This window comes from Nymphaea colorata, chromosome 10 (assembly GCF_008831285.2).
Source record: "Nymphaea colorata isolate Beijing-Zhang1983 chromosome 10, ASM883128v2, whole genome shotgun sequence".
Classification (NCBI taxonomy): domain Eukaryota; kingdom Viridiplantae; phylum Streptophyta; class Magnoliopsida; order Nymphaeales; family Nymphaeaceae; genus Nymphaea; species Nymphaea colorata.
In genome coordinates, this window is record NC_045147.1 from 1606576 (window position 1) to 1619793 (window position 13218).

At 42.3% G+C, this 13218-nt stretch overlaps 1 protein-coding gene across 1 annotated transcript; it reads left to right on the top strand.

The window, feature by feature from the left end:
* Positions 1 to 1241: 1241 nt before the first annotated feature.
* Positions 1242 to 1790, top strand: LOC116262170 (formin-like protein 16). The gene has a single exon (XM_031641310.1). The coding sequence runs from the start codon at positions 1242 to 1244 to the stop codon at positions 1788 to 1790; it is 549 nt and encodes a 182-aa protein (XP_031497170.1).
* Positions 1791 to 13218: the final 11428 nt, after the last annotated feature.

The following is a 13218-nucleotide window of genomic DNA, read 5'->3' on the forward strand; positions in this document are numbered from 1 at the left end:
GTTCATCTCTTTTCTTATGTATGGATAGACGACGTACTCATTGCCATTTTATGTTAACAAACCCTTCTGCTATGGATGAATGTAAAAAAACTGTGGTTTGCTTGGATGTTGGTATGTGGAAATATTATTATATCTGACATGAATGTTGTTATATGGAGGCCCGATGATAACAAAATATGTTGGTTTACAACAGGTTTATGATATGGTTGAGCATATTTGTTGAATGGAATATTTTGCCTGCCACAACAGGTTTGTAATACGATTTAGCATATTTGAGGGATGTAATATATGAGCAGATTTATCATACTAATAATATGTTACTCATGAATAGGCGTTGTCTTGGTAATCGTCAGTAGTTGAAGTGCTGGAGTAACGTTCTCGTTTTGTTATTCGTTCTAATACGATTGCTAGATGGCAGTTTAAATGATCTTATGCGCGTATGAAGGTTTTTTTGATGCTTTGGTCATGCAATTTTATATAAGACGTAGCCTTTTGATTAAAAAAACAAATATTTCTATAGTTATTTTTGTATATGAGTAATTTATAGAAACGTCGTGACTATCCACCTCAATGGATATTATAAACAGTTACAACTTCAATGGTTGCCTTTAGACAGGTGGAATTTTTGTTTCGCATAAACAAACATGAAAAATGGAAAATAAAATAGTTGTAACAAGAGTTATATGAAGTCAAACAAATGAAGCAGAACAAAAAGTCCACCATACCCCGTACTAAATGCCGAACATTTAAGATGCTCGGTATTTAGTTCCAGGTACTCAAAACTCTTGAAAATTTTATTCTATATTTGATGGGATTGAAGTTTTAAATGTAACGTGGAAGTGGAGTTCAACTGCTACAGTGAAATTCCGCCTGTTGAAACGCCTTCCCAATTCCGCCTGTTGAAACGCCTTCCCACGGATACTAGACGTATTTGACCTAGTATAATTTTGGGAATCAACACCAAACCCCGTCCACCGATTGGCACTTGGAGGGATTCTGACCGGCGCGTCGTCGCGTTATCAATCTCTTTCGCCGCCAGAAAATCACATAAGACAATCAATGTGATGCTCTTTTGCTCTCTTTCTGAAATTGGAGGCCGTTGAAGACTTGAAGGTCGGAAGTCGAAACCACCTCTCTCCTTGTGGCTCTCCCGTTGACCAGCAAACTCAGGAGCAAAACTCTGTAAATTGGAAGCGGTACCCATTTCCCGAAGAGTCCGCTTTTCTGAATCTAAGGCGAACATGGATGCCCAATTGAGCAGAAGATCAGTTTCCATGAGGCCCCAATTGATGGATACCATCGTCGTCCTCATATGGCTCTCTCTGATCTCCATCTGTTCCTCCCAGACCGCCAATTTATCGTCTGGACAGGGGAACCCTAATGGTGCGTCCGCTTCTTCGAATAGCCCACCGTCGCCGAAGCCAGCTCAACCACCCCCTCATCGTCCTCGTAATTCGCCACCACCACCTACCGCAAACGGTTGGCGGGCACAGAAATCTGATCCTCCACCGCCTCCTCAGTCTCCTTCTCCTCCTCCGCCTGCACCTCATAAGTTCGAAGAGAGCGACGGGAATCCCTCAGCGAAGTCGCCCCTGGGGAAGACACCTCGATCTCATAATGGAGGATCTGGAAGCGCTGAAGGAAAGAAAAACCCGTTGGGCAAGAAACTAGGGATCTGGTTTTTGGGGATAGCCGGATGTCTGCAAGTCGCAGCTGTGGCTTTTTTGTCTTTCAAGAGGCGGCAAATACCCGCAATTCTGGAGAAAAGTGGAACTCAGTTAGGTGACTGAATCCGCTGTTTTTTAAATTTTGCTGTTCCCAATTCGAGAAGACTATCCATTATCCGAGGCTTCTTCTTCATTCAAGGAATTGTCGGTGAGCCTAAGTGCAGAGCAGATATCTAGCAGAGCCTTGGTGACTTGTAAATTGGTAACTGGGAAATGAACAACATTGTTTGCCTTACTGGCTTGCTCCCTTTCCTCCTTGCTCCTTGTGCCATCCTCCTCTTTTTCTGTTTTCTGTGATTGACAATTTTTATTTGTCTGTTTGGTGCTTGGATATGTTGGAATGAATTATAGGACTGCAAAAAGGGAATTATCGATCGAGTTCTAATGGAAAATTTCAATCGCGTTCAAAGTTTGTTTTATAATTTGAATTATGCTGTATACAGTTTTGCTTCCACTGTTTAGCTTTTGGATTTATCATTTGCGTTTGCCCACGAATTCACGTTTTCTTTCTGTTGTACTTGGTCATCATTAGGTTTGTCTCATTGTTAAGTAAAACGACTAACGACTGGCAAGTTTGTGTTGTAGTCATGGAAGAAATGAGATGAGGAAGTGTAAGATGATGAGCAGCTCTAGTAGATGTAGGATAACAGCACATACTAGATTCATGTTCCATTCCCCTCTTTAAAATGCTAATCTCAATGTTGTGACAGGGTTCTTCATGTATTTTAACCTTATTGTATATATAGATGTTCCTTTTCTCATAGAAAGTTTAAAATTTCTATTGAATGCATGATGCCTTTTCTTCAATTTGTGGATTTGGTGATTCATTCTGGAACTGTACAACAACAGGAAAAGATTACAAAGAGTATTGATCAATTGCGAATTGAAGATCAATCCACAATGCACAACAGAGAACTATTAATAAGGTGAAGTTGCCTTTTGGATTATTTTATGGTTAGCTAGCAAACCCCATTACCTCATCGTTAAGACTTTCATGTTGCCTTTTTCTTGGGCATGCCATGTACCACCCAATAAGAGAAAGTTAGTCTCGTATAGAAGTTTCCTAAAAATATTCAAGGGTTACTAAGGGAGTTAGTTGAATTATTAGTTGTGCAGAAACTATAGGTGCTAAGGGGTGGGTTAAGATTCACTAAACTATGAGTCGTGTTCAAGGTAGGAGTGCACTGGGTTGTTATAATTACCACCTTATTATGAGAGTGTTTAGTTCTATATTAAGCATTCTTTCAAATCTTGGAGGGTTTTTAAGAAGGTTTTGTCCTAGTTTCTAGCATTTTTTGGGGGTAAAAACAGAAACTTCTATATGGTAAGTTGGGATCTGCCAAACTTGTGAGAACAGACCAGGTTGTTACATATCATCACTGGAATATAATAATAACTGTAATGCTTAGATTTTCTAGTGCTAACCCTTGGTTACGACTCCCACTGCCATTAGGACTCTTAAATGTTTATGCACACCATGTTTACACGTGAAAGCCTAGCCAAGGCATATATAATCATAATTACTAGGATATGAAATGGTTGTGGGAAGCAATGAATGAAAAGGAAGTGGAAAGCAATTGCTATAATATAGTATGCAATGGGAAGCACAATGCATTTCTAGAGCAATTGCAGAAGCATCTTTGAACGAATCAAAATGTTTAGAGAAGTAAATGGGACCTATGTCACACGAGTACTCCTCTTAAGGAGGAGTACCCGTATGGTACGGGTACGGGTATGGGTATGGCCCTGGTGCGGTCAACGCAGTATCGGGTATGGACAACGTACCCGGGATCATTTTTGTTCATTTTTGCAGTTGCTCTTGTGTTGAGTTCCTCTGACATTGTTAGCCATCTGACGATGCAACCTTGACTATGGTTGCAGACCTCACATATATTTAGCTATGGGACCCAGATTGCAAAAATGGGTGCCTCACCAAAAGCAAATGCAACTCGTATGCAAGTGCAACTGCCGTCCTTAGTATAGTGAAAGCATTTCCAGTGCAGTCAGATGCGGACTATTTTTATCCAATTACTAGTGCATAATCTACCCAGGTCAACAGTGAGTTGAGTGTAGTCAGACACTATGGATTTTATTATCATCCCTGTTTCAATTTTTAGAAAAAAGAAATTGAACTCAAGGATCGATGCCCCCTCCCCAATTTTTCCTTCTCCTTATGCTCTGCTTCTTCATTCTCTACTCCCTCTTCCATCAGCCAGCCCCTTCTAGTGGCATTGGGAGTAAGTGGCGACCATTGGCCTCCCTCTCTTCCAGAAATGTCAAATGTCTGCTATCGTCGGGCATTAGCTTGGTTTCTCCAGCATTGACCTCTTTATCTCTCTCTCATCTGCAATGTCGACCAATCCCTCTCCAGAGTTTACTTCCCTCTCCGTCTATTTGCTGTCATATGCATCTGTGCAGTGTTTTATTTATCTTTTTGTTTATATATTAGTTCCTGGTTAATCACGTAAAAAGAGCTTATATGTAAAGAGAGAGAGAGAGAGAAACTGCACCTGCACCTGCATGACGTACCTGTGGGACAGATATTTAGTGTCCTAGTCGTGGATGTTCCTAAAATTGGCACCATTGTGTCTAGTGAATTTGATATGTTGGTATTTCATGCTTCCTTCTCCTTCCTATAGAACTTACTGAAAAGAGAATCCACTGCCTTGTTCATGCCGAGCAGGGTAAGCTGGCCTTTGTTGGCTTCTTTCTTTAGAACAAGACGATGGAATTATGATTGGTTGCTTCTTGAAAGTATACTATTTGCAGGTTCCACTCATTTCAGTGTGGAGAAGTAACAGGATTTGTTGGACATACATTGGTTCCTGAAGTTCATTGATCAGAATCTCTTTTATTGCTCAAAATTTTTTAAGGAGTTTCATACATGAATTTCATAGAGGAGGGCTTTCTTTGATGGTCCCAAACTATGAAGGTTTTCCTGTTATTTGAGACAATGTCTGCTCTGGTGGTTGTAAGATGATTTTGATCTTGGAACTATAATTGACCATGGGTCAGACAGGAAACTAAAGTTTATATAGGTGAAATATTATGATTTATGATCGTTGAACCCCACTAAATTTTACATATCCTTTTGTATTCCTGGGTACTGTCCTCTGTTTAGGCTCCATCTCATGTAATTTTTGATTCACTACTGGGTCGAGCAAGTAAAATCTTTCCTTAACGGTTAGTAGAAATCACCTGGGCAGAGTGATGCACCTATAGCAATGTTAAAAGACCATCTTTTGAAATGAATCACACAGCCTAATGATTCAATTAATCATGTATTGAATTGTAATCAGAGTCGCTTTTAAATCGATCAATTATAGAATGTACTTTTTAAAAATATAATTGAAAAAAAGAATCCGAAAAAGAAGAAACAAGGAAAAAGAATAAAAGAATAATGCAAAAGTGGAAACATTTAAAGAAAAAAGATGATAAAAAAACGACATACTAAGTGAGCAAATTAAATAAGATACTGTCAGTTTTCCCACTTTTTAATAATTGTAGATTTGATGTTCTAAATGCTGCTCTTCAGGAGGCACCTATGAATTGTGGTATGAGCAGAAGCATTTTCTCCACAGAAAGTTTAGCAGCAGCACTAGCTAAACAATGAACGGAAAGAAGACACTAAACAAACTAACAAAGTACTCCTAGACACATTAGATGAGTGCACTCTTAAGCTTGCCATTAGGGAACCATTCCCATAATAACCTTTTTCTCAATTTTTCCCTTCTCCGTTTCTACTAGAATCATCGAGGGACCCAACGGTCCTGAATGGAAATTCATTGAAGGCCTCTACTGGATTACTGCTCACTGAACGTCCACTCGGCACCACTGAATCATCTTCTATGAGCTGAAATGTACCCCACAAAAGCCATTCATCTACTAAATACATGATACAAGGATAACTTCATGAACATTAGCACCAAAACTTTTGCTACTGCCGAAGATGATTAGCATTTAGCTTTGACTAAGGATGAGCTAGCAACCAGTGACTCTCGTCTTTTATCTGTCTGCCGCTGAGAGCAACCGCCTGGTTAATGCTGTTTCATGTCTGTGCCTCGTACATGTGAAATAATGCTATCCACTCAATATTTAACATACCGATGGATGAGGAGAGAGGCAGGAAAGCGGTGGTCAGTGAGCAACTGTGGGTCCGGTGCCAGACAACAAGCAGCAGCGATGGGCTATTGACATTGACTGGAACTTGAGACCCAGAGCATTCTGTGCTGCTGCAGTGTTGCATTTGCTTGACAGCTTCAGCTTTTCGCCAAACAAAAGAGGCCAGAGCGATTCAGGTGAACCGCTCCAAAGCTGCAAAAGACATGAAAGCAAGTGGCTGTCGCATCATTTTCAATTTTGAAGGGAAAAATCTGGCGATTCACATTCAATCACGTTCTTTTACCCTGATTTAACCAATTCAGGCGATAATCATCTGATTTCGATCAGCCTTCAAATCTGCCCCTAAAGTGTGTAGGAAGTGCAGACGATTTGATTTTGAGTTCGGCCAATTTCAACAACAGTTCTTTATGGTTCACAAGTACCTATGATGTGATATTTAGTATCATATTAGTGTATTACAAGATATAGTGTAAATATGTTGAAATATATATATATATATATATATATATATATATATATATATATATATATATATATATGATATAGTGTAAATATGTTGAAATATATATATATATATATATATATATATATATATATATATATAGATATAGAGAGAGAGAGAGAGAGAGAGAGAGTTCACGTATTGTGCATGTGTAATACATTTACATGCATCAGATGCTATTTGAAAGCACTACGTGCAGCCTAAGACATAGTTTGAGCCTACAGCTTAAGTGATGCGAGTCCTCGCTTGTCGAGGATCTCTTAGACGTGATTAGTCTCTCGCTGCTCAAAAGAATACACTCCGGAGCAATGAAGTCTCAACTACAAGTACCGAACCTCAATATGAGACTCACCACAAAGGAGATCTCTCACAAGTGCAAGTGTGGAGGTGCGGTGTTCGAACAAACCAACCGAGATAGAGGGAGGTTGAGAAGGAGGATGGGAAAGAGCCTACTCGGCTAGGCCAAGTGGTTGTGCAGTCGGGCTCGAAAAGAGCCGTGCTTGGCAATCATGCGCCTAGAGTGGCAGGTGAATCTCGAGGCTTGCACGTCGAACTGGTCCACTTTAGGTGCTTCCGCCACTCAAGGGGCCTATGCAACCACTGGTCATGGGAGGCTCGGCTGGACAAGGTCAGAGACATGGCTAGCCGGCAGCTAGGCTGTGACCGAGGGCTGCCCTCGGCTTAGGCCGAGAAGGATGCAGCGGCCGAGGATCGGCTGGTGCGAGGGATGCTATATCGTGCACAAAAGCAATCAATTAACATGCTCAGCTATTAGTTACTCAATTTTAGAAACATATGAGATAAGACCATGCAAAGGCTCAATTAATGGGAAGAAATGTTTCACTTTCTACACAAAGTAAGAAAAGATTACGAAGAATGGAGTGATGAATTGAAAAACTAAGACTTAACCACAACAAAAAAAGAATAGGTAACCATAGTGACATTGTCATCACCATCAAAATCTCTTTATTGTCAAGGCAAACTAAAGAAATACTCTTAACCCTAGACTTTCAAAGTAGAATCAAGAATGTACCACAAATTAGAACAATATTTAACACTAACTATATATATATATATATATATATATATATATATATATATATATATATATATATATATATATATATACAAGAATTTATGTTCAGAGAATTGCATTTACAACTTATATGATCAGTATATATATAAACTAAGGTTTCTAAGCTTTGGGAATGGATGGCACAGCCGCACAGGTTCCTTTTTGCTCCCACTAAAGACATGAGTACCAACAAGGCAACTACTTCGCTCACAAACAAAAAAATGAACATGGTGATATGATAAAATAAAAAACAATATTACAAGCGAAATGAGATCATGCTATTCACGTTGTCCAAAAAGAAAAAAGGAAAAAAAAAAAAAAACCGTATGTTGCCAACTCTCCCCTCTCTGTACCAACTATTACGCTCACAAACTAACAAAAAAGAAAATGAACATGGTGAGATGATAAAATAAAAAACAAGATTACAAGCGGATTGAACATGGTGGATGGTCCAGTTGTCGCTGGTGGGTCGCTCGGCGCTGGCAGACGTTTTGACTTTTAGCGTAGGCCTACCGGGTCCGGCCCTGCTCATGTTGCTAACTTGTAGCTGATGACGCCAAAAGCAAGGTCACCGATCATATATGGTTTGTAGATTTTTTGTAACCCCCAAAAGGCTGGTTCGGGGTCACTGGCATCATCATTTCGTAGGCTCATTGAAAGACAGAGGGAAAGAGAGCGAGAGACCAAGGATCTGGAAGAAAGATTAGAGACCGAGAGAGGGATTCGAGAATCAGAGATTAAAGTTAGAGATATCGGCAGTTCGATGCGTGGCTGAGCTTGAGACTGGAGGGAGCCTAGGAGGAGAGCTGCAGCACACCAGCACCAGTGTGGTAGACGGCGGACACGTTCACTGGTGGACGGTCATTGCTGGACAGTGGACACCGAACATCTTCGCCCTCAAGCCTGACGCCTCTGCTCCTCACGCCATCAACCTTCACGAATTTGGGAACTATGATTTCTAGCAAAAAAAAGGCGTCGGGTCAGGCAGGAAGCTATGATGCATACCTTGTTAAGTGTAATCAGAAAACCGGTTAAATTGTAAAACCGAGTTAACGGGAGATAGGCAACGAAACTAGTATTTGAATTGTATCTTACCAAACTTGGATGATTTCGGATCAAGTTAACAATATGCCGATTCAACCAATTCTCAAACAATTCGACCGAGTCTTGGTCTCGTCTCCCTTGCGTCCTGAATCGTGACCCACTAAAAGAACAATCCTGTTCTGATGGGCATTCTCTAGTTGGATCATGGGTTTGCCAACTATAATATCAACATCACTAGCATTTGTCTCGATCAAAGGTCTTCAAGAAATCGGGCAATGTGAAAACAGACATGTTTAAGAAAGCAAGGCCTGAAATGTTACGGTGCCTTTCTCAGTCCAGAAATAATTTTTTTTCAAGAGCTGGGTGAGCGGTTAAGCAATTTGGTCATTGTGATGTATAAACTGATAGTAGTAGCCGGTCAGACTTAAGAAACCGTGCAAGGATTTGAGGTCTTTGGGGTCTTCTTGTATCCCATGCGAACTAACAATGTGGCCAAGATATACTACCTCCTGTGAACTAAAAGGTACACTTAGGAGTACTTTGCATATAGGCGGTGCTTCTAAAGTGCACCGGAAATGACACTAACATATTTAAGATAATCACCCCAAGTGAGAGAATATACCAAAAGATTATCGAAAAATACCAACACAAACTTTCTCAAGAAAGGCCTGAAGATGTCATTCATGAACTTCTTGAATAGTGGTGAAGCATTAGTTAGTCTGAATTGCATAACCAATAACTTATAGTGCCCATATGCATCCAAATGTTGTCTTTTCCGCATTTTAAGGGTCATCTGGATATGATGGTATCCAAATCCGAGGTCCATCTTGGGAAGCAGCTTGCATTGTGGAGTTCATTTAAGAGTTCATCTATGACAGGTATGGGATGTTGTCTTTAACTGTGATGTCATTCAAAGCTCAGTCATCAATGCAAAACCAGCAAATTATCTTTCTTTTTCCGTAAAAGGATCGGTGAGGAAAACGAAATATAGGAAGGTCTCATGATATCACTCTCAAACATCTTTTTTACCAGTCTCTCGATTTTGTTCTTTTGGATATAGGTGTAGAGGTTTGGTCTCAAGTTCATAGGTTTGGTGCATGCCTCAAGAATGATGTGGTGGTCATTAGTACATTTGGTGGTAGAACAGTGAGCTCGGGAAAGACTGGAAAGAACTCACTCAAAATTTGTGCTAGCTTTGCTGGAACCTCATTTTCAGATGACTTCGACTGATTCTCTACAGTATATACAAAACATGCTATTTCTGAGATTCGCTTGAAGGAGTTTGAGAGTCTCGTTGGATTCTACATACGCACAAGGGATTTTTGTCTTGATTTTCATTTGTTTTTCTCCCATTAGAAATGACACGCACATTTTGTTGAAATCCTATGTGACTTCCCCTAATGTCCTAAGCCAATGTGTACCCCATACGACATCGATACCCTTAATTAGAAGAACATCTAGGTCCATGTTGAAATTGTTCTTTTGCAGCTGGACCATGACATCTCGACACACATGTTGCCATGAGAACTTTGTGTCATTACCTACAATGACCTCAACCGAATTGTGATCTTTTCATGGGTAACATATTGTCTGTGCGACTTCTTTACTTATAAAATTATGTGTAGACTCGATGTCCACCAAGACGCCTTTTTTTTTGGCACCTATTCTACCCTTATGGAATTAGGTTTGTTGATCCCAATAAAAGTATGATGGGTGACGTTGATCTCACTAACTTTGTGTTGGGTTCTTTCCTTTTCTTTTCCGAAAGAGCTTTCTTCTTCTAAGGACATTTCTTCTTCGTCCTTGGAATCTTTGACTAGGAAGACCTTATGAGTTTTATATTTGTGGCCACTAATACCATTTCTCACTGCAGTTGTAGCACAAGTCTTTTTTTCATTCTTCCGGTTGTTGCCTAGATCTTAGGTGCACCAGATGAGCCAAAACTGGACAGTTTAGACACTACCGGCGCGGTACTGCCTCAACTTTTTCTTTTGCATGCCACACCAGCTCTTCCTTCCCCATCCTTCGAAGGGACCCGATCCCTTCAGATCTGACCACCTAACTGACCTTATGCACTTTCCCAAACCTTTGTCCGATTTGACAGAACGGTAGTTTTCAATCTCGTTTGAGTAGGTGAGAAGTCTTAACTTTTTCATCAAAAACTATTGCCAAGGGAAACATTTTTGGATTGTGGTTAGATGCATGGCCAAGACTTCATTCCGGATGTCTTCCGGGCGTCCACGAACGACAAGGGTCTGTGATGGAATGGTGCCTACCATCGTGCTCAAGTCTTGGAATTTAGCAATGTACATGATTGATTGTGAATTAAGACTTTCTGAAATAGACTATCATCTCCCGTGCTAAAGTGTCAACCGATATACGAGGTGGTGTTATCGTAACATTGATACCAATGCGTGGCTTCACCCCTCAAATGCAGGGTGGCTATGGGGTCATAACGCTCATGAAATATGGCCTGATAGGTAGCATATTGTTTTACTTTGAAAAACTCAGTTTTGTAATCCCTTTCCATCAAATTTAACAAATTCAATTTTGACTCAAGGTATAGCGGGGGTTATATCAAGCTGACGACTTCTACGGGTAAACGAAGAACCTTAGAGTTCTTCTCACGCTTTCTCATGGCCATAGTCATCTTCAAACGCATAAGCATACTCGAAGTGAGGTGAGGGAAGATGTGACGTCCGTGGGTCCTCATGGCCAAACACATTAATGTGCATGGGATCTGCCCGAGGCTAATAATGGGCCATCGGTAGTGGATAGTAATCATGGTGTATATACAGTAAATGCACGTGTTGTGCATGTGGAGGAGGTGGGTGTATGACTCGGAGTGGCCGAGGTGCAGCCGTGTGTGGCTGATGTGGTCCTGGAATGCTGGTTTGGTTGCTCATAGGCGGGAGGATCAAACTGCTGTCTGGCATAGAGAGACAGCTGCGAAGGAGGTGCTGCTGGCACGGTGTGAATGGCCGACGTCGGTCGGCCGATGACCGTCTGCTGCGACGGGCTAGGCATGGCCAGCTATGATGGCGTGGGATGTGTTAGGCTGTTAGCTGCTGCGGCAGGGAGATAGCTGGCGTGGTTAGCATCAAGGATTGATCATAGTTGCTGGGCTCGGTTGGGGGCGAACCTTCCATGTCTGGTTTGCTGCCCTCAGCTGTAAACTGGGCTACAGTGGCCAATGGATCTGCCCCAGGTTTGGGTGCTAGTTGCATCCGTATTAGCTCCAAAACCGGCACCATGTCCTACTGGACCTGTTCGACGACATCCAGCATGGGATGGGTAACAACAACCATGGCTGCTATCTTCATATATGACCATTGAGGCTCTGCTGCAAGTGGGCCAAAATGTTGTGCATCCACTCCAATGAGGCAGCCAACGTCTAGATTTTCTTCTCTACATGCTATATATGCAATGAGTGACTGGTCATAAGGCGGCTAGCTGTGCCAGATCGCTCTAATACGACTTGACGTGAGTCCTCCTCATTACCGTTGATCTCTTGCATGCAACTATTTTCTCGTTGGTCAAAAAAGGCATGCGTCTGGACAGTACCCAGAGCATTGAAATCCCAAATACAAATATTCAACTTCAATATACTCACCACAAAACAAATCTGTCACGAGTATAGGTGTAGAGGTGCTCGAACAAACCAATTGAGATACAGGGAGGTAGAGAAGGAGGACAGGGAAGAACCTACTCGGCTAGGCCAAGTGGTTACCGTGACGTGGTTCGGGAAGAACTGGGCTTATTAGCCATACGCCTAGAGTGATAGGCTGGTCTTGAGGCTCGTGCCTCCAACTCGTCTACTTTAAGTTCTTCTACTACTACTAATGGGGCTACATCACCACTGTTCACGGCTACTAAGGGGGCTATATCACCACTGTTCACGGGAGGCTCGGCCAGACAAGGCCCGGGACGAGTTGGATACGCAGGGCTAGCCGGTAGCTACGTTGCATCCAAGGGCTCCTCTCGGCTTGGGCCGATAAGGATTCAGCAGCTGAGGGTCGGCTGGTGCGAGGGACGTTGTCCTATGGCTAGCACCACGTGAGGCCGGTTGGCCAGGCCGAGGATTGGTAGCACACGGTCGGCTGGGACTAGCCAAGAGCTGTTGGCCCACACACGGGCATGCAGTTGGCCGAAGGGAGCCTGATGAACAGGCGGCTACAGCATGCCGCTTGGCAATACTACAAACGTGGTCAAGAATTATCCAAGGGAGTTGCGACAGTGCTGGCCGATCGTCGGCGAGGACATGTAAGCATTCTCGACGAAAGGTGGCCGGCAAATCTCAGGCTAGCGTGAGTGCACAGTTAAGATATGACCTTTAGCGGGTGAGACCTGGTGCCGAAAGAATGAAAGAGATGAAGGCACGGACAGGGCAGATCTAACTCAAGCATACAAAGGAAAGAAGGAGATAGATCCTACCTTGGAGCCGGGACTAGAACACGGGGCTTGTCTCCATGGTTAGCCTGGCGGCCTGTGGTGCCCGGGTCTTATCTTCCCAACCAGCACATTGGTCAAGGCATTAGATCAGCCGGATTTGTTGGTCGAGAAAAGATCGGCTTAGAGAGCATGATCCCGTAGTAGAGCTCCACGTCTATGGTGGAGTTGCATAGGGATGGCCGCTTGTTCTCTTCGTTCTCTTCGCATGTCGAAGCGCTTCGCGTCTAGGGGGAAGTTGCAATGGATGGACCACATGGAACACCGGCAGACTGTCGGCGACAGGTTGGGATTAAGGA